This window comes from Hesperophylax consimilis, chromosome 11 (assembly GCF_061612785.1).
Source record: "Hesperophylax consimilis isolate HC1 chromosome 11, BYU_Hcon_1.0, whole genome shotgun sequence".
Taxonomy (NCBI): Eukaryota; Metazoa; Arthropoda; class Insecta; order Trichoptera; family Limnephilidae; genus Hesperophylax; species Hesperophylax consimilis.
The window spans coordinates 2,158,238-2,179,697 of NC_142846.1; the positions used below are offsets into that span (position 1 = coordinate 2,158,238).

The following is a 21,460-nucleotide window of genomic DNA, read 5'->3' on the forward strand; positions in this document are numbered from 1 at the left end:
TATGTATTGTTTTAAATGATATAATTGTAAAGCTGCACATCTTGATACAGGAATGCCCTAGTGAGATGTGCAGAGTACGTTTTTTTATGTTGAAAACTGTTTTTTTGAATGAATAAAAAAAAAAAATAAGCATGACCGCTTATCATTTTTAATTAATATAAGCGTTGAAAAACTTTGCTCACATAATATGTCGTTGAAAATGGAAGTAGTGTTAAGAATGCTTTGACGGAAATGTGAGGATATTTTTTTTAATGTAAATCCAGAAAACATCTAATTGATCTTCGGAGAAGTGAAGTCATGTCATGTGATGTCATGTCATTATTTAAATCTGTAAATTTCACTCGAATTTGCAGAGGCAGTGCTTCCGTAGAATTTATTGCATTGGTTGCAAAAGGATTTCGAATCCAATCGTATTGTTCCGTATTAATGGAATAAAAATACCGACCATTTCTGCTGAAGTATACTTAAATGTTGTTGGGTCAGATCCACAGTTAATTGTTTGTTTTCAATTGTACTATGGTTGATCCTTTGGTACATTTCCAAACATCCTTTTTGCAACTCTTTCTGCCAAAGTTCGTCATTAAGTTCATTCAAATGCTCGAATATATCAGCCATGTATGCAAGTTGGGCTATCCAGTAATTATCATCGAGGTGCTGATATAGTTCGGGCATATTATGATTTAAAATAAACTCACGCACCTTGTGACGAAGCTCAAACAATCTAGCCAAAACTTTGCCTCGGGATATCCAACGCATTTCAGTATAAAACAATAAGGATTCATATTCGGCTCCCATTTCTGAACAGAGTATTCCAAAGATTCGCGAGTTTGGGGCTTTTGATTTAATTATGTTTAAGATTTTAATGCATTCATTCATCGTGTTCAAAAGTTCCTGAGGTAAATTTTTGACCATCGATGCTTCTCGATGTATGCAGCAGTGTGTAAATTGTAACGTTGGATTTTTTTGTTTTACACAAGAGACAAAACCCTTTTTACTACCTGTCATTGCCGCAGCGCCATCCGTTCAAACAGCAATGCAATTGCTCCATTTAATATTATATATTTTGAAGAAATCATCGGTTACTTGAAAAAATTCTTCACCGGTAGTTCGCTCTGGAACCTCCTTACAAAATAAATAATGTTCTTAAATAAAGTCCTCGTCAACGAAAAGTACAATAGCTATCAACTGTGCTTTATTTTTAATATCGGTTGTTAAAATATTTTGTCATTGTGTATTAAATACATAATGAAATATTGTAAAATGTCAAATACATTGAATTTGACCGCGGCACACCTGTATCCGGCTCACGGCACACCAGTGTGCCACGGCACACCGGTTGCGGAGCACTGGTCTATAGGACACGGATTTCAAGACTCTTATGTAATTTTGTGAATCAAATAAAACGTACCTACCTATTACGTGAAGACGGCTAGAGAAGCCAATGAATACTTTTCATTATTGGGTAGCAATATTTTAAATCTATTTAAATCAACGAATTTATGCACATCCTGTATAGATTTGAAAGATTCTTGTAAGATAACAAGCAATTATTTTTAAAAGATGGATAAATTCACGATCAAGGTTTTAAAAACATCGGGAGATAAAAAATCTGTTCAGAACTAAAAGCGCTCAGTCTTTCTAGCCAATGAAAGACAACAAGGACTTCTTTGAATGTAGTATTGGGTAGGAGCGAAGGACACGATTTATTTATGTCTATTCTTGAATACACATTTTACAAATGATTACAGTGGTTTATATTGTAGTACAGAGAAAAAATTACAGTGAAAAAAGTACAGAAAAAGGTGTAAAAAATAAAAACATAGGTAAAACTGTGTGTGGGTGATATTGTATGTTACGTGAACACCTCACTAGGAGAACCTGTGCTGAGGTGTTAACGTGTTTGTGATTAAGTGTGACAGGTATTTATGTGTTGTGGTAGAAAGTTTTTTTTTTTCACAGACATATACAGGGTGTATCGGCACTAACCCGACAAACTTTAACCAGCTATTCCTTAGCACATTTGGAGTAAAAAATGTTATGGGCACTTTGCTGTCCGGTAGCATTTTTTTTTTCAATTGAAAACAAAAAAAAAAAAATTTCCACACTACATCACTGTCATTGGCATTGCGTTTCGTGTTCAACAGCTGTTATAAGCAAGTATGTCAAAAAGCGTCTTCGCTCTTTCGCACACACTAAATAATAATAGTTAAAAATGAGACGAATGGTGCCGTGCCATTTCGCTGTGCTTGTAAAAGTGCGCCAATATAGGTACACACGTGCATTATTCAACGGAATTAGAAAAAAATATTTGCCAGATGGGTTTTTAAACTTTGACAAAGGATAAAACAGTGGTGACATGTGGTGAAAATATGAATAATAATTTTTTTATTAAAAAAAACGTTACCGGACAGCAAAGTGCACACAGGATTTTTTACTCCAAATATGCTAAGGAATAGCTGGTCAAAGTTTGTCGGGTACGTACCGATACACCCTGTATTGAAACATGAAAACACACATTTATATGTGAGTGTATGTATTTTTGGATAATTCTTGAAGAACGTGTATAATATTTAATTTTATTTATCATATTTTGGTTATGTTTGATTTGGAATTATAATCTTTTGAATAAAGTGATTTTTTATCCAGGCTACGATATGTTTTTTGAAAAAGTTTGTAGATGTATTTGTAGTCATTAATTGTTTCAAAGTAATGGGCATACTGTTAAAAAGTTTGGTTGCGTAGTATTGAAAGTGTCTTTGTCCGTGTGTGGTGTGTGTTATCGGAATGTTCAGTGTTTTATTTGTTGATGACCTGGTTTTTATTATGGCTTTTGGTTGATTTGTAATATGAAGATTATTACGGATGAGGTGTAGGAGAGCAGTTTTGGCGTAAAGTTGTCTTATTGACATGACGTCTAGAGTTTTGAAGATTTCAGAATGAGTTTGTTTGTTTTTATTTTTATTTTTTATGTGTATTGTGTGTTTTTTATGAGTCTCAACTGCTCCCAATCGTCTGGAATCAGTGAAGCTATTGCAGGGGAATTTGGGAGGGGAAAAAGATGGGGAACATGAAGGTGGGGTCACAAAACACGGCTGAAGCCATTTGATGCACCGTTTCAATTCTGAATGGTGTTCTTACACCAGGGCGATACTTAGAGTGTCTTCCACTCTGGAACGTGCCGCAATTATACTATATAATATTTTAAATGAATAAATTGTGAAATAACACAAATTAAATTTACTTGCGCATGCCGGGATTTGAACCCGCGACCTTCGGCTTGCTAGGCGAGAGACTTACCCCCGAACACGGAGGAGGTGAAGGTATGAGGTAGGTGCTTACTCAAATACTGAAATGAGGTTTCAGGTGTTTACAAATTCACTGATATACCGAGCAATTAATTTTGTCAACACAATTTATGAATACATGTAGGATTACGAAAGATTTTTAAAATATTTATATTGAGGGTTCAGTAGGATTTATAGGTCCAATTAGAAGTTCTACCGAGCCGAACCCTCTGATTTGAAAATATCTGGAGTCGGTGAATTATTTTCCCATTTGATCTCTGGTGAGTTGACGTGTTGTTTTTGTTTTGTTTTGTATTTATTATGCTTATATAATGCACTTGCATAGTGTTGATTGACTAGATCAGGGCTTCCCTAACTGTGAGTCGCGACGCCCCGGGGCGCCGCGGGATCATCCCAGGGGCGTCGCACAGTGGGCTGAAAATCGCCTTTCATAGACATTGAAACTTGAATTTTCAAGGGTATTTTTTTTGGCTAGAAATGGATTCTGCTGATCATTACTATGCTATAAAATTTCGTACGAAGCAATTGCGTGTACAAATGAAGGAGTTATAATTTTTTTAAGAAAAAAATGTATGGCACTGCCATTAAAAATGAGGCTATCTCTGGAATCATAAGGTTGGCCATTCTATCCTTACACACAGAAATACTACTATTTATTTGTAATTTTTTGACATACTTCGTATTGTGACGCAACGTGAGTTTTTTTTTTTTAAATCCTCAAGTTGAAAAAAAAAACTTTTTTATGTTGATGATTCATTTTAATGCTTAAATGCTTTACATATGAGTATGATTTATCTAGTTTACAATATTTTATTTACACTGCAAGCCAAAACACTGTGCACAGTGGGCTTAAAATCGCCTTTCATAGACATAAGTATAATAGACATACATTCCTCATTTTTAATGTCAATGCCATACAAATTTTTCTTTAAAAAATGATGACTCCTTCATTTGTACACGCAATTGCTTCATATGAAATTTTATAGCATAGTAATGATCAGCAAAATCCATTTCTAGCCAAAAAAAATACCCTTGAAAATTCAAGTCTCTATGTCTATGAAAGGCGATTTTCAGCCCACTGTGCGTCGTGAGGCAATCTTTATAGCGAGAAAGGGTTTTATTACCGTTTGCGACATCATACTTGTGTGAGACAGGTTTCTCTGCACTTGCAGTAATTAAGAATAAGTACAGATCAAAAATAAATTTAGAGGCAGAGACGAGAGTGGCGATTTCGAAAGTTCAACCTCGTTTTGAGAAACTATGCTCAGAAAAGCAAGCACATCCTTCTCATTAATACCAAATAAAAAAATTGCTTCTTTATCTTTTTTGTTTGCTTCCATTTTTGTGTTTATGTTGTGTTCTTTATTTTCTAATAAAAAAATTAGATACTATTTGGAGTTTTTCTGACAAATTGTTATTAGGTAACGTACCCATAGTACGTGACCCGTTCAGGGGGGGGGGGCTTCGAAATACTACGCTTGGTACAAATGAGCGGCGGGGGGCTTAGATTTTTAGTCACCGGGGGGGGGGGTCGCAAAAATATGGCAACTTCCCAAGGGCGTCACAGTTGAAAAAAGTTTGGGAAGCCCTGGACTAGATGATCATTTGTGGAAAAATGTGGGGAAGGGTTTAGTTTTTCCTGTGGGGAAGATTTAACGCGGACATAAAGGACCGGACCGGAGGTCGTTGGTCTGAAAACATTGTTGGGAATTTTTCAAGAATTTCCTACCCCGTTAGGGACGGTTCATGTTTTTATATCATTACCTGTGTAAATTACACATTTGCCAACCGAAACGCGAACCGTACCACGAATTACGGGAAAGGAACGAATCAACTGCAAGCGGCGTTTCGGGGCCATTTGCGGTTGCTTCGTTTCTTTCCCGTAAGTTGAGGTTCAGTTTGGCAGTTCGGCTCGCGGATGTATACGTAGCATAAGATTGTCGGCTGTGTGAACCATTGCTATCCATCGGACACTATGTAAAATTGTCATAAAATCTGCGAAATTTGAACTTATTTTTCAAACAGGCCGCGACCTACAAGAGAATTTTTTGTTTGTTTTCATTGAGGGGGAAATTGACAGATGACAGTGTTGATTTTTTGAATTTCGTATTATACAAAACGGTTCTTCAATTATGGTTGTATTTAAGAAATTCAGCGTAAATTAAAAAAATGTTCTCAGCCAGGGTTTTCAGCAATTACCCAAAACATTTAGATTTTTCTCTATATCCAAGTGGGCCGTATGAAATTGCCATGCGGGCCGCGAGAATTGGGCCGCGGGTTGTGCATCACGGTTGAAAATTAACCCACTTCCGATCGAGCTGAAACTCGGCAGATAGACTGGCTGTCGATGACAATGCAGTCTAAAACTTTTGGTAGCAATCACGCATACACACGCGGATGTCAGTCCATCAACGATTTTGACAGCATTCGTGGTAAGGCTCTCGACAAGCCACGAGAATATAGCACGCTTATAGCGTGGATACTTTCAGTGCCAGGTACTTTCACACCTTCGCCTTCCCATCTCCATCCCCTCCTCACTATCTCCAGCCTCACAACATAACGGATGCCAGTCTCGCTGGCTCCAGACGGTTGGAATTCTTGTGCGGCATTCACATAAAAAATAATGGGATGTGACTCAGCAGTTAGCGCGGTTGACTCCAGTCCTTGGGGAGGAAGTTTTAATCCTCAGTCAAACCAAAATACAATAATGTTTTTAAATACATCTATCAATAAAAAATAGATCTACAGGGGGTTCAGTGGCTGATTTCTAAGTTCGAAAAAAAAAACTACACCTCTAATACAAAGTATGTTTATTGTAATTTAAAAACAACAAACACAGATTTAATTTTTTGAAAACCACATTTTCCAAATGGCGACCATCGAGCCTGATACACTCTTCGAGTCTAGCACGCATGTTTTCAAAAACGCATTTACAGAGCGACTGGAGAATCCTGCTAACTTCATCTAGAATATTTTCTGTAACCCATCCACCGTTTTAGTATTATAGGTGTCCATATTTTAATTTTTTTTCTATCATGCGGAAATACTTATTTTTTTCATGTTAAAGAGAAATAATAATTCTTTCCAGTTTGCCTCGAATATATATACTGGAATCTATATAAATCTCCGTTAGTTCTTCATGTATATCATATAGATGTCATCTGTGACAGGAAAAAACATGATTTTTTAAAAGTATAGCCGTGCGCCACACGGAATTCCTGAAAATCTTCATACAAAAAATCTATTTTCTAAAAAAAATAAAAAATTATTTTCAGCTATAACAACATCAGAAATGCCATTTTTTATAATATTAGCACTCTAGTAACCCAAAAGTCACGAGCCGCCACTGGTTTTAGGTCTATTGTGTCATTTACGTAACTCCTAAATGTTGACTAAAGGTAAATGGGGGTCCTCTCATATGTACCCCCATTTGAATCTCATGGACCCCCAAATTTTTTTCTCGCTGACATTGACCCCCAGCATGCCGATATCGACCCCTGGGGGTCCTTATAGACCACTTTGGGAACCTCTGGTGTAAATCTTTAATGATTTGAATTTTATACGGATGGAACTTGAGATTTTTTCGCATCTTCGACTTGTAAATTTAATTTAGTAATTCCTAATATCGATGAACATGTACAAAGTGATAAACGGGGATTTTCAGTCACAGAAAACACGTTCAGCATTTTCGTACATGGCTACCGTTGGTGTAGGTCCTGGTTGATCCTGTAGCTCTAAACTTTGCTACCCAAGACTGAATGAGGTTGATCGATGGTCCATCACATAATGGACAAATACCGTAACGATTATTAAATCGACAGCAAAAAACCATTTGAAATGACGGTCACCGGTGACCGCAGTTAATTTTGTTGATTTTCATGGAAAATTTTGGTCAAAAAAAAAAAGGAATACGTTTTGATGGTCGCCGATGCAATCTGAGTATTTTTTTTTTAAATAAAAAATGGTAATTTTTCTTCATTTCCACAATGGCGTTCAACGTATTAAGCTTTCAACGAAGCCCCCCACGCGTTGTGTTCAGAAACTACGTTTGTTCAAACTTTGAAATCTGCCACTGGACACCTGGTGTTTTAGCAAAAAAAATGTAGATTTTCTCCTAACTTTTCATCATTTGGCAAGCCCAGACTTTCTTTGGGAGCACAAATGCACAATGCAACATTGAGACATTTTAATTACAATTATCAAACTTTGGTCGTTGAAAAGAATAAACAAAGATTGAAAGCTAGCACGACCGTCGGTTTACTGGTGCTAACGGTTGACTTATTCCAGCATTCTAGATTACTTGCCATTTTGAACAGCTCATATTTTGAAGAAATTTATGGCTATAACAGGCATTAATGAGAAAAAAATTGGATTAATTACAAAAAAGGCTTAAATATTCAATATGCATACAATCAATTAATTTTTTTAAATGCTGTTTTCGTAAATTGGGAAAGGTTTTTTTACAAATAAATAAAACAATACAATTAACCTGTAAAAAAACATCAATTTATTAGTTTTTTTTTTTTTTTCTTTTTTTTTTCCTTACCCCAAATAATGGCGGGGATGACCATTACAATCTCTCAATACACAAATCTGTTTCATAAAAAAAATAAATCATTTCACAAGAGGATCAAAACATAATAAAAACATGGAAAATGTAACCGGCACAATCAACTATCCTTTTTTGTTGAAAATATGCACGGCAAAACTAAGTGTTAAATTCAGTGAAGGTAACGACACACTGGGCTCACGTACGCGACACATTAAGACATCTGGGCAACTTACAATCAATATATTTCTTAGGAAAATGAATGCATGTGTCAGAAACAACACATTCCTACTCTGATGGAGGGAATAGCGATCACGCCTTCCAACGCTTGTGACCGTTGTTTCAAGATGTAACGTAATCGCATCACTTGATTTGACCATTAAGCCTGTGACAGACCACACTATATTTTCATGGCTTGGCCTATTTCAGCATATCGCTCGCCATACATTCCCATTGATAGTAGTGTATGGCGAGCGATATGCTCGAATAGGCTAAGCCATTATGCGTATAGCGTAATGTGTCGCCTACCTTAAGAGGAAGCTACAAGCCAAAAATGTGTATATTCTTGGTATACCTTATATTGTAGGTAAGGGGCATTAAAATCACTTGACAAACGGAGTCTACAAACATATGATTTCCAGCACAAAACTGGTTTTTATTTATTTTTTTTTTTTCTATTTTTGAGACCGATAATTCGTATTTGTTTTATTATAATATATGGTTTTTATTTATTTTGTAAATATTTTTTTAAGAAAATAAAAAAGTTAATCAAGTGAAACTGTCACAAATAATCTTAGCTATAAAAACACTGAATTTTTTTAATGTTGTTTCCTTTATGCAATCATACACTTCTATTGAAAAAAATTTTTTTTAGTAGTTTACATTTATATTTTTTGAGTAATTTATTTTTTTATTTGTATTCTAATCAAGCGAAACGATAGGAAAATCTTCAATTTATCGAAAGCATATTTTTTGGTATTCATAATGTACACCAATTTGTTATAAAGATTGATCAAAATAGTGATTTAGCATTATGCTTCGATATTTAATGTTACATTTTGTTGTTAAAATGGGAAATGAACAAGTAATAGATTTTCAACAAAGTGAAATGAGTTTCTGAACAGAATTTGCATTGCGTACATAGTACAAGTGTGTACGTTGGCGTATGTGAGAACAGTGTGTCCTTCCATCAAGCTTCTGACTACAACATGTAAAATAATTCTTGGGTAATGCATCAAAACAAATTACAACGTTTTTTCTGTACTAATGAACTCCATAACATTAAATACCCACTACGTAAATATGCCAATATAAGATTCCTAGTCACAAATTTTTTGTTAAAATAAATTTCCGTTCTCGACTTATTTCTTAATATGCGCAAATTATTTAAATAAAACTTAATAACTACAAGAAACAACTATATACTTTGAGGGGAAATAGTATAAGATGCAATAAAGTGCATTTTTTGTTTCAATAAAAGTTCCTTATTTCCTGAGTTTTGACTGATGACGTTTGTCATGTTTGATTTCATGAAAATTCCGCACCCATCTGTATACGCAACAAATAATTTAAATAACCCAAACTAAGAACCTAGTAATCTATTTTGTTGATGTTTTTCCCCCGATGAAGTCTGTATAAATTAAGTTGAAACGAAGTGTTATTTCAATAATTTGGGCATATTTGGAAGTAAACAGAGTATTAGTTTATAGGCATATTGTATGGAGTGGATAATGTAATGTGAAATTCATTTGTACAACAAACCTCAGAGATTTAATGTATTTACTAAGAATAGTTTTCCTGGTGTGGAAAGAAGTTTAACTGAATTTAATTGAGACGAGGAACATTAATATATTTTTAGAAATTAGGATATCGACAATATCCTGAATTTGAGTAGAAAACTAAAAAAAATAACGGCAAGTACTTGATTGATTTAACATGAGAAAAAGTTTTTTTTGGAAACGGCAACACATAAAAAAAATTCTGGCAACATTGCCCACTGCTGTTGCTTCAACCTGTCGACTGTGGATGGGATACCAGTGTCCTCAATACTAAAATCGATGTAAGTTTTTAAGCGATTTTAACCCTTATGTACAAAGGAACTATATTATGAAGAATAAGTTCAGAATCGCTTGCGCCAAATATTGTTTTAGAAAATAATTTTTTGACAGCTTTAGAATACATTTTCTACAGTTTTTCATCTTTTCTCAAGGTGACGGACGTCATCGCAGTCAACAGGTCAAAAAAATTACATCGTTGCTAATGTGTGCGTATTATTATTTTTTTATTGTTCATGCGTAATTTAAATATTTTCGGCAATCATTTTGTACATGAAAATTAAAATCTTTGACAAGCATTAATTACAATCGTACATGTTTTTTAAATCATCAGAGCAGACTCGGAAAAATCTGTGAAATAGTGTGGAACTCAACATTCAACCTTGCTACTCAAATTGTCGGCATAAACATACATTTTACCCAAACCAAAAACTATAAGGCAGACAACCACCAAAGAAAATAATAAAATTATATGTAATAAAACTTTTATTGTAACAGGGAATAAAATAAATAATAATAATAATAAAAATAATAGAGTACAAGAAATAATAATTTGTTTAATCGACTTTGTGGAAAAGCATAAAAAAATATTTGCAAAGTTGGAAGAATTTTCTATTAATTTTGCGTAATTATTTCAGAACAACTGCAAAGCCAATCATCAGCCAACAAAAGTAATGAAGATACGGCAAAAATAATAGAGGATATCATCAACTGTTGCTAAAATAAATAAAATATTTATTATAATAATAATGTTGAATTGGGAAGTTCAGTTACTAAGAGATAAACTGTTATTCTTCTAAGCAGTGCTTTTGTAGGAATAAAGGGTGACAGAATGGTATTACATACAATAATATTATGTACATTCGAAAGTTTCGTCTTATAAACTCCTCCACAAAACAGCACTTCTTACAGCAGTAACAATGAATCTCCTGTTCACCTAAATCCCAGTCTATAGTTTAATATACATTGCAGATGATGACACGGTCAGCCCTGAGCCAAATGGCACCTGGTGCTAAAAAACCTCAAGGAGCTGTGTTGGGTATTATCAGCACCTTGGCAAGGTGGCGCCCAGAGCGGACAGGGCCGGCCATGCATGATGAAGAGGTTATTCTTACCAGAATTGTAGTTGGATTAGAAAAAAAGCAAGATCTGTGAACTTCACGAAGCAACGCATGGTTATATTTACTTAACGTGGGTAACATTGAGATTACACATAACCGCTTTACAACGTGTCGTTAACAGAAATAAACTACACAAATTATTATAATTTTTCATCATGCGAGCACCGTTTAGTAAATTTTTAAAAGCATACTTTAAAACAAGTTCACCGCGAGATAGAACTGTCTCTCTGTCGGAGGCGACCTAAAACTAATATAAATTTCTTAGAACGACTTCAAAAATATTTACAGAATATATATCTTTTATTTAACACTTCAACAATTCGGTGGCATCGATTCAGGGATTTAATGTTCTTCAGTCGCATTTTAAAATAAATAAACCTAATTAAATATACAAATTTACAGAAACAGGGATACTTTTTTTAATAAAGCATTTAGAATACAATAATTAAAACTTTATTTTTAACAGCGGGCACTAACTAACATAATAATATATATTATTTACTGTGACAAACTGGTCTATTTGTGTCATCTATAAACCAACCACCACATGCTTATCAAAAGAAATTTGACATTTCACGATATAATGCTTAAATATCTTCAAGTTAGAAGAAAAGTTTAAAAAAAATTTATGTACGGTAACATATTATTTTATCATATTTGCCATTTTCTTACAAATCATTTTCGCTTTTAAAAAAAATTTATTGTATACAAAAATCGAACTTACTGACATTGTACTACGAATGACTAAATTTAAAATAAATAAAATTATGTACAAAACCGTTGACCATAAGCTATTCCTGAAACCGAGCCGAGTGGATATCGTCACAACTAACGTACTTACAAAATCATACTTGTTTCCGATACGAGAGAAATCATTTAAATAAAATCATCGATATAGAATTCCTAAAAATGGCAACGATTCGGAAAAATAGTTAAGACAGGTTTTAAAACCACCAGTTACTTCGCGCTGACCGTAATGTATTTAAAATCCTGTTTCCCATCGTTTTAAACAATATATCATTCGGGGTTTAATCAATACCTTCCATCGACACCAATACGAGTTTTATTTCTGATTTGTCAATGTGTCGTGTCAATTTTAATCAACTCCTTTAGTTTAATTAATTTATCACCTAGTTTATTCCTTATCGATGAAAATTTTAACTCAATATCGTTATCTTTTTCCCTCGTACAAGTTTTAAATTACAGATTTACGGTATTGTTGGATTAAAAACGATTAATCGGCTAACATTTAATATGAGGAACACTTATTCGGTATAGAGTGTGCCACGGGTTACTGTTTGAAGCACTGTGCAACTTCTGCGTAGAAAGTACTTACATATAAGCATTGGCTTGAATATTGCAAAATCAAATAAGAAATCATATTTTTCCTCTTGGTTAAAACTAACCTAAAGATAAATTAACTATGCTACGGAAAGGCACTAAAAACTAAATAGAATATAATGATAATAAGTTTAAGAAAATTAAAAAACCGGACAAATAAGCTACAGAAACTTTCAAGTTAATGGGCGCCAGCGGTTAAACGACAAGAACGCCAATCTTTGAGCATCGTATGGATCATTTTGGTATATGTATTTACAGAAAGTTATTACATATCAAATCTGATTTGAAAAATTTCAAATAATTTAGTTAGGAACAGTGTGGTAGGGTGTTGAATTACATATCAGATGGATGTTGATATTATGCAAAATGAAGAAATATTATTTGCAGCGTAAAAAGGCAAAGAGAAAGCCTCCAAAGAGCCAATTCATAATGTGGATAACAACATAAATGGCACTTTGAAAGTTCCCATCGAACATTACGCAAATATTTCCTCGTCGAGACAAAACCTTACCGCGTGTGCAAAATGAAAAGGGGGAATAGAAAGGCCATTACATGACGAAAGCTTTCAGCACGTTGCTCACTTTACAATTGCAAATGGGACAGCGCTTGGTTTTCATCCAAACCTTGACGGAGCATTTGTAACAACAGCAGATGTGTGCTATCCTCCCGTGGACAAACACCCCTGACTTGGGTTCCACCAGACATGTGATGCACATGTCCGACTGGTTATTGTCTTTGGAAAGAGAGCCAATGGATCGCCGCATATTCGACATACTCGACACCTCCGTCTTAGGCAGGCTCTTGTTTGTCTCGCTGTCCGAAAAGTGATTGATTCCTTCGCTTATTACGTCCAAATCGTCCTTACTGAAGTTAATGGCGGGATCGCTCATGGACTTGCATACAGGCTCCACGGCAAAATCAGAAAACATAGGCTGGCTAAACGATGTTGTATCCTTCGCGTTTGAAATGTCTATATTTAAAAGAGTCTGTGCATTGTAGCTCTCAGAAAGAATAAGATTTTTGTTATTTACATTATTTATCACAGATATGTTATTAAATAAGTCTGCCCTCAATTTCTTAATATCGACTTCATCGTCCGAGCATTCATACTTTCGCTTTCTGGAATTGAGTTCCGCAAGGGAATGCTTTGAGTTCCACACTTTCTCGGGGGATGACTCCAAGTCTAGGGAGATGACGGTGGCTCTATCGGAGTCGGACTTAACCAGATCAGGTACTTTGATACTCTGAAAATCTAACGCTGTACCTTGGGATTGCCTCCTTATCCCTGCGACGGTTTCGCTGGCGGAGACATCGTCCTTGGACTTCCTCGTTTTCTTGGATCGTTTCCTGGTCCTCCGGCGTTTGTTTTTGGGCGGTGGCGGGAAGAAATCTCTACGTACCTGCAACAAACGAGACACTTTCCATTGGACACTTTCCTACCATCACTAAATGACACGCAAAGAAAAAAGAAATGTATATTGTTAAAAATAATCCATAACTGCACTAGTCAAGGTCTTGCCAGGAAAAACCATATAATGTAGAACAGAATGGACTAGACGTGAAGAGCCAGGGGTAGGTTTGTGGTACGTTACCTTGTAGCACTTCTCGCAGTAGCGGAACATGGGGTTGTTGTTGGTGTTGCGGCACTGGGCGCAGTTCCAGTAATCGAATGGGCTGATCTCCGAGTCCACCGAGGTGGCGCTGGACAGAGAGTCCTCCGAGTCGGCAAACATGAAGTCCCCCTCCGTCAGCACGGCGTGGATCACCGTGGCCTCCACCAGCTCCTGCAGACATCAACACATCATTAAAAACAGAAATGTGATCGAGGACTGGAGACGGATGGTGAGGGACCACAGCCAGTGGAGAACAATTATGAAAGGGATGTAGCGCTATACTACCAATACATGTGATATGCGTACATACCGTTACACCTACTATGTTGTCTGATGTATGACGATCGTCACTTTGTCCTTATACTGGTTGTTTGCTGGGAATATCATTATACCGGCTCAGACACGGGGGTGTACTGTATTGTACACCGCCTGCAGATACTTTAATAGTACACAACTGCTGACCTGTTGAATTTGGCAGCCACCTCTGGTCTGGAGCACCAAAATACCTTAAAACCCTTGACTGTGCAGAAACGGGCAGTCACTCACTTAGCAAACCTTAGAGCACAGGCATCAGGTAGGTATGCTGTCCTTGTTCAACCGGTATTACAATGGAAGATGCTCCGAGGTACTAGCGTCATTGATACGTTCGGCTATGGTGCATAATCAGGAAACATGCCAAATGTGCACCGAACATATGTAGACGGTTGACATTTGTCATTTGATTTCAACAGCTCGGCTGTGGAACGATTTGCCGGCCACTGTTTTTCCTCCCTCCTACAAAATGGGTGTCTTCAAGACCCATGTTCACTCCCTCCTCCTTTCAAAATGACCCTACACACAGCATCCCCAAAGATAATATAGGCCCAGGGCAAAATTATTTTCCTCAGGGCCTCCTGCATGGAGTTAATGTTAAAAAAAAATTACCATGGAAGCGAACCTAACATATCAATAAGTATTTTACTAAATAAACAAGTTTTCAAGTGGGTAATCAAAATTATAATTTTTACTATAAAATTAATTCAGTATCCACTGCCCTGTTTTTACATATCAACTCTAATCTTATATTTATTTAATGGATTAAGAATGATTGGAAGGTTAGATGGTGAAACAAGAAATTATCAAGTTTCAACTTGTCTAGTCTTGCTTCTAGATAAGAATTATATAGCCTACCAAGATTATAAGCAGATAATGAAATAATCAATAAGCCTATATACACCCCTACATAAAAATAATAACAAAGATTCCAATCCCTATTTTATTTCTCTTTTTAAAAAAAAAGAAAACTTTCCAATTACCCGACAATATTTATGATTGAGATTTTACAGGCACTATCGTGATTTATTTTTGGGGTATTACGCCGTGTTACACTGACTAAATTTAGCCAACGTTTCGAACAGTGTTACAGTGTCCATCATCGGGGAAGATGTGTTAAAGACACCGGAACACGGCATAATACCCCAAAAATAAATGATGATCCACCTATTATCGTCATGATGGAGGACTGAACCTGAAGCCTAATCGACCTTATAGAGAATTTTTTATGGAGCACTTCATCACACATCAAAGAGCATGCACCGTCGTGTATTTTTTTTATTCATAGCCACGCAAATACCACAGTTTTATGTGAATACCGCACTAGAGTTCCAACTGCTCCCAAGCATTTGGAGCCAGTGAGACTATGGCATCCCCGTGCGGGGTATATTGTGAGGCTGAAGGTATTGGGGAGGGGAAGAAGATGGGGAAGAGGAAGGTGGGGAAGTACCTGGATATTCATACATGGTCACCAAACATGGCTAAAACCATTTTAAGCAATCTTCCACTCTGGAACGTGCCGCAAGTATATTATATTTCATTTTAAATTGATAAATAGTGAAATAACTCAAACAAAATTTACTTGCGCATGGGATTTGAACCCACGACTTTCCGTTTGCTAGTCGAGTACCTTATCCAAGTGAGAAGTAAATGTGATTTCCTGTGTCCCAGTGTCTTGTTGTGACATGCCAGCATTCATGAAATGCAAAGAGTTGGTTAAAGAAATAGGTTCGCCATTCCTATCCTATATGATTCCAATAACAAGGTTGTCCAATTATTCCTTTGGGCGTGGTTTAAAAAAATTTATAGTAAATATGACTAACATCCTCGCTGCTACTGGACTGGTGGCTGTCCACAAAGTTGGCTGGATCCCCCTCGACCTCCTCGTCCGAAGACACAACCTCGTACTCGAGGACCTCGCGCGGTGCATCGCTGTCCAGGTCACTTGTGTCTCGCGCCCGATCTGATAACATCGGAACATACAAAAAATTACCAACACATCGCAAATTACACCCAACGATAACCGCAAATTCATGCGTCGTTCCATTTTTTTAATATTTTTTTTTTTCATAATTTTTTCAAGTTTCAATTTTTTTGTATAGCAGTTTTTTTCTTCATTTTTTTTTGCTATATTTCTGTGTAAATGCAATTATTTTTTTTCAATGTCGGTTTTTTTTTTTTTTTTTTTTTCTTCTTAATTTTTACATTATATAAATAATTTTTTTAATAATGTTTAAGGTAATTTTATGATAATGAGTAGAATATACATTGGTTCTGCAGTATCATGACATCACACACGGACATTTGTACAAGCTCAGGCAAGTCTGTTGCTGGAATGTCCTAGTGTGAGTCACTGTAGTTGAACATTGTATACGAATCATAATATATACACTATGACCAGTCAATCAACAACACCTTCCAATACAAATGCCTTCAACATTATAAAAAATAATATGTATGTTTTTATACAAAAAATGAATATTATTACAGGTTTATAAGTTGGTAAAAATGAATATATAAATTTATGAATTGAAGCAAATCTGCAACCAAAGGTGTTGCTGTCAATGTCAGGCTTTTTATATATGAAGGTATTGAGTCAATACACTTAAGTTTTTACATAAAATCAAAGATAATTTCAATAATATAGCAGAAGGTTTTGCATGCTAATTTTATAGTGAAAAAAATTCCATGTTATCTAAAAAAAAAAACACTTCAAAATTAACGAACGCCGAGATATTCCTAGAATAAAACTAAAATTTGTAATATTATCAATAAAAATTGATTTAGTAAAATTGGCCGATTGGCCAGCCAATAAAAATCTCAACTAGAATTAAAAAATCTTAATTGAACCACATGGTAAAAAATGGATTAGCTAGTTAAAATTCATAATTTTTTTTTTAATAGCGTAACAATGGAATAAAAAGTATAATTTTTTAAAAGCAAGCAAAACCTTGGACAAACACGACTAAGAATAATATTCAAAAGTGTTAGCATAAACAATAATATGTAATTATCACCATCCGTCACCAAAAACCGTTGTGGTTAACAAACTAAAGTTAGCCACAAAGTATTAATTATCCTGTTAGCGTAAATTAGTCTCAATTATTCAGACTAAAGTGAAGTAGCAGGTGAAATGAAGTGCATATTTAACTTGCAAATATCTGAAGATGTGCAATGCCCTCCAGTATGAAACAGGTGAGAACATGTTGAATTAGTCACCGGTACCAAACGGATCAAGTTGAGAGTTGTCTAATAAACGAATGATGACATGTCACCGTTCTCTATTCTGCTGAATCCAATTACTCAATCAATCAATCACCTTTAAGAATTTAAAACTATGCGACATTTAAAAATAATTGTTCTTAGTAAAACCGCATTTAGAAGGGATTAAAGTCTATTTCTAGCCAATTACAGCCACAAGTATAAAAAAAACAACTTTTTTAGGTTTGGTTATATCATCCGCAGTATAGCTAAAAGTTGTGATTCAGCCAAAACCTCACCTTATTAACCCACATTGTAAGAAGCCCTTCAAAATTGATAACTTTAAATAAGGATGGATTTAATAATGTTTGTTTTGGCTAAAGGACGGCTTCAGTTATACCACAGATGAAACAACCCACTCTTAGTGGCTATAAGAATAGGCCAGATGCTTTTTTAATACCATCCGAGTGGGGTTTTAATTAATTATCAAAAAATACAAGGAAAAATGTATGTATTTAACTAAAAAAAAAAAAATGAATATTCGATTTATAAGCAAAAGATGGCGATAATTAGCGAATTTCTTAATTGGAGCCAAAACTGTAGACAAAGAGACTGTAAAAATATTTAATCAAATTAAGAAATGATAAAACATGATTTGACTTGCATCAAATTAATAATCTTAAATAATTTTATAAGCATCATTGTGAAAAGGTAAAATTTTGATAGATTACTAATCCTTGTTATTTTACAATCAAATTGCTAACACCTTTGGCGTTTTCCTCCAAAACTGGGTAATCTATAGTTAGCAGCCTTTTTAAATGAGTTAAATCATAAATCGGTAGAAATAATTACATTTTTTATACCAATGTATAAATTTATCAAATCGAAAATGACTGCTGTACATTATTTTGTTACAACAATCTACAACTATTAGGTGACCTTATGAACATAACGGTTATCAAACAAAACATGCACAAACCTGCAGCCCAAAAGACAAAGAAACAATATTTTATTTTGTTAACAGACAAAGAAATGTAGGTACCCAAATGTTAAACGTAAAGGCTAGTATCCAAGCTTGTTCATGCTCGATAGTTTGAGCTCATTCAAACATGTCTCAACGTGTATATCGCCTCGCTCGATGCGAAAAAGGCGCAAAGTCCGTAATTCTTGTTTGAAGTTTGACAGAAATTTACAATTTGACTGAGCGTCTTGGTGGCATATTTATGGTGTCTTGTTGCGTTGTCTCTTGTCGAGCCAAACCATCGAGCATGGGTATTCGTGTGTACATAGCATAATAGAACAAATAAATGTAAAAAAACTTATCAAAGTGAAATTAAATTAAAATTGTTTTTGGACTCTTACGTTAAAATCTGAAAAATATGTTTCTTTGGCCTTAAGGGATAGATGAAAACAAATACAAATAAATGTTCAAAAATTCTTATAATGATATGAAAAACTTATAAAGAAAATAACTCTGCTGGGTAATGGCATAAGCTGATATCCATTATTGGCATAATAGGTAGGTTAACATATTCTCATTATTTTGAAAGGTAGTCATTAGTTTCATTAGAACATGCGACCAACGCACAAGTAATTTCCCAACTAGCAAATAAATAATATTATCTATTTCATTAAAATTATGGATAATTTGACGTCTTTTCCTCAAGCCATGTTTTGACATAATAATACTAACACACTTTTGGTTGAAAGGGTGGTTCTAACTTTCTCACCAATCCTACTTGAATGGCGGGAAAGACAGTGCTGTCTGATAATTTTAAATCAATCTTTTTGTGCGGGTCCCAACTATATGCATTTAAAAATGTGAACCAAGTCTTCCCTATCTTCAACTTCTTATCTTTTGTGTGGAAGAATATTTAAACAAGAGGAAAATATATTTAAACTCGTAGAACAGGTAATATATCTATTAGATTTATCGCACTGGAGATGCGGAAGTTTTTAGATTTATTGTAATGATTTGTGAGTACACAAAAAAAAAATTGTAACGTAATAAAATATGTATATTATTTACACATAAAATATCACTAAATGGCCCAACACCGACTTTAACTTCAGTTTATGGAGTCATAACAAAAAAGAGGCTTTAATTTTAGACAGTAATTTAATATTTGCGAGATTGGAACGGCTCGTGTGCAGTAGCCAGTATACTGGCTGCGCTGTATGTGCACAAAGCTATTATCCTCAGTTAATTCATAACTAAAACAATAATTTAATATTTGCGAGATGGGAATGGCTCATGTGCAGTAGCCAGTATACTGACTGCGCACCAAAGCTATTATCCTCAGTTGTTTCATAACTAAATATCAGCTTATACTATAACTTCACAGAACTCACGCCACACGAATCTTACACAGGAAAAGATTTTGCTCTTTATTTTTTATGATGGATGCCAAAATTTCTCTCAGTTTAAGCAAACCAACATTTCTTTGAGGCAAATTCTTTTTTTAACCTTTTTCCTGTCAAATAAATGCATTCTCATATAAGAAGAAGATATATTCCATGGAAACACAAGACAATTATTAGTTTTACCCACAATTGCTACAAACAAACAAACATAAATTACAATTATTTTCTCAATTAATCAGGCCATGACAAAGACACAACTAAAATAATAAACAAAATAATGTTTGAATGCATCTAATAATAACTAACTGATAACTAAAATGCTGCATCATCTCAAATTGAACAAAATATGACATTTTAAATGTAAATATATGTTTCTCTTGGGCAGGATAAATTTGACTACTAAAATGAAGTGTAGTCATTATGATTCATGTTTAGCATATTTTGAAAAGCGTTATAATATTTAGCAGCTTTAACAGTGTAGAATTGGCACTGAATTTTGAATGCAACCAAATGATTTTTTCAGGATTTCTTTGAACCCCATAGTAACATTTTAGGTTAGTGTTCCTCCACTTGTACCAATTACTTTAACCTAGATGAATGCTAAGCAGAAATAGCAATAAGTCAGATGTCAATGATAAGTTATTTGTGTTAGGCTTATTAAATGATTTGGAAACAAATGCACAGCAAAACATAACATGATACAATCGTTCCAAGAAACACCACAATGTATGTATTATAGGTAAGTACACTCAGAAATGTCAAACACTAAAGTAAACTGTTTTTTGTGTGGTTTGAATCCTACCAGTTTCCTTTCCCTGGATACTGAGGGTACTCTCAGACCCTTCGTCGGAGCTTTGGGACGATTCACTCTCCAAAATGTAATAGTTCCATCTTCGTTTTCGATCTCTAGAGTTGGACGGGATGCCTATCTCGCTCACGGGAATATTATCGGGCCCAGCTGGGCGGCTACGGCGCCAATCCAAGTAGTCTGAAACGTTATAAACTCTCATTTAGAAATCTTCAACTCGTAAAACACTTAAACACAAGTTAGCAATCACAATTCAAAACACTCACTATAAGAAGAACCAGGTATAGCGACATCAAAACTATTCATCTTCTAAACACGATGGAAATGGCCTCGCTGAAAGAAACAATACTTTATTTACAAACAATAAACGGTTGTATTTTGGATCTACTGGGCTCAGCGGCAGGCTGAAAGTATATTAAATAAAAGTTACACTATTGAGATGTTCAAATAGACTGAATAAATTTACCCGTCGATTTCCTAATCTAAATTTCACCGAATCGAGTTGAAACGTGATCGTTGACGCTTGTCAGTACTTGTTTTTTGGCTGGGTACTTTCCATAACTAGAATGTTGGTGAATTAGCGACGGTTAAATCGCCACCTAGCTACGTTCATACGGCACGCGAAAATCGGCCTTATAATACTAGTTTTGCACGAACTACAACACTTTTTCGCGTGATTATATTTATTATTTTGAAAACGAATAATTATTAGTGAGAAAAACCGTTGTTATAAGAAAAAGATTAAAAAATTTGGGAATATTGGGAACTCCTCCCGGACAGGCATAGCAAAAA

At 34.9% G+C, this 21,460-nt stretch overlaps 1 protein-coding gene across 1 annotated transcript; it reads right to left on the bottom strand.

Annotated features, from left to right (window-relative positions):
* Nucleotides 1-7,789: 7,789 nt before the first annotated feature.
* LOC149419632 (uncharacterized) lies at nucleotides 7,790-21,348 on the bottom strand. The gene is made up of 6 exons (XM_089637201.1): nucleotides 21,135-21,348; nucleotides 20,935-21,001; nucleotides 20,663-20,848; nucleotides 16,119-16,258; nucleotides 13,963-14,154; nucleotides 7,790-13,770 (listed from the first exon to the last, which is right to left on the bottom strand). Exons 2-6 carry the CDS (start codon nucleotides 20,972-20,974, stop codon nucleotides 12,919-12,921), a joined length of 1,410 nt encoding a protein of 469 aa, XP_089493327.1. The 5' UTR covers nucleotides 20,975-21,001; nucleotides 21,135-21,348; the 3' UTR covers nucleotides 7,790-12,918.
* Nucleotides 21,349-21,460: the final 112 nt, after the last annotated feature.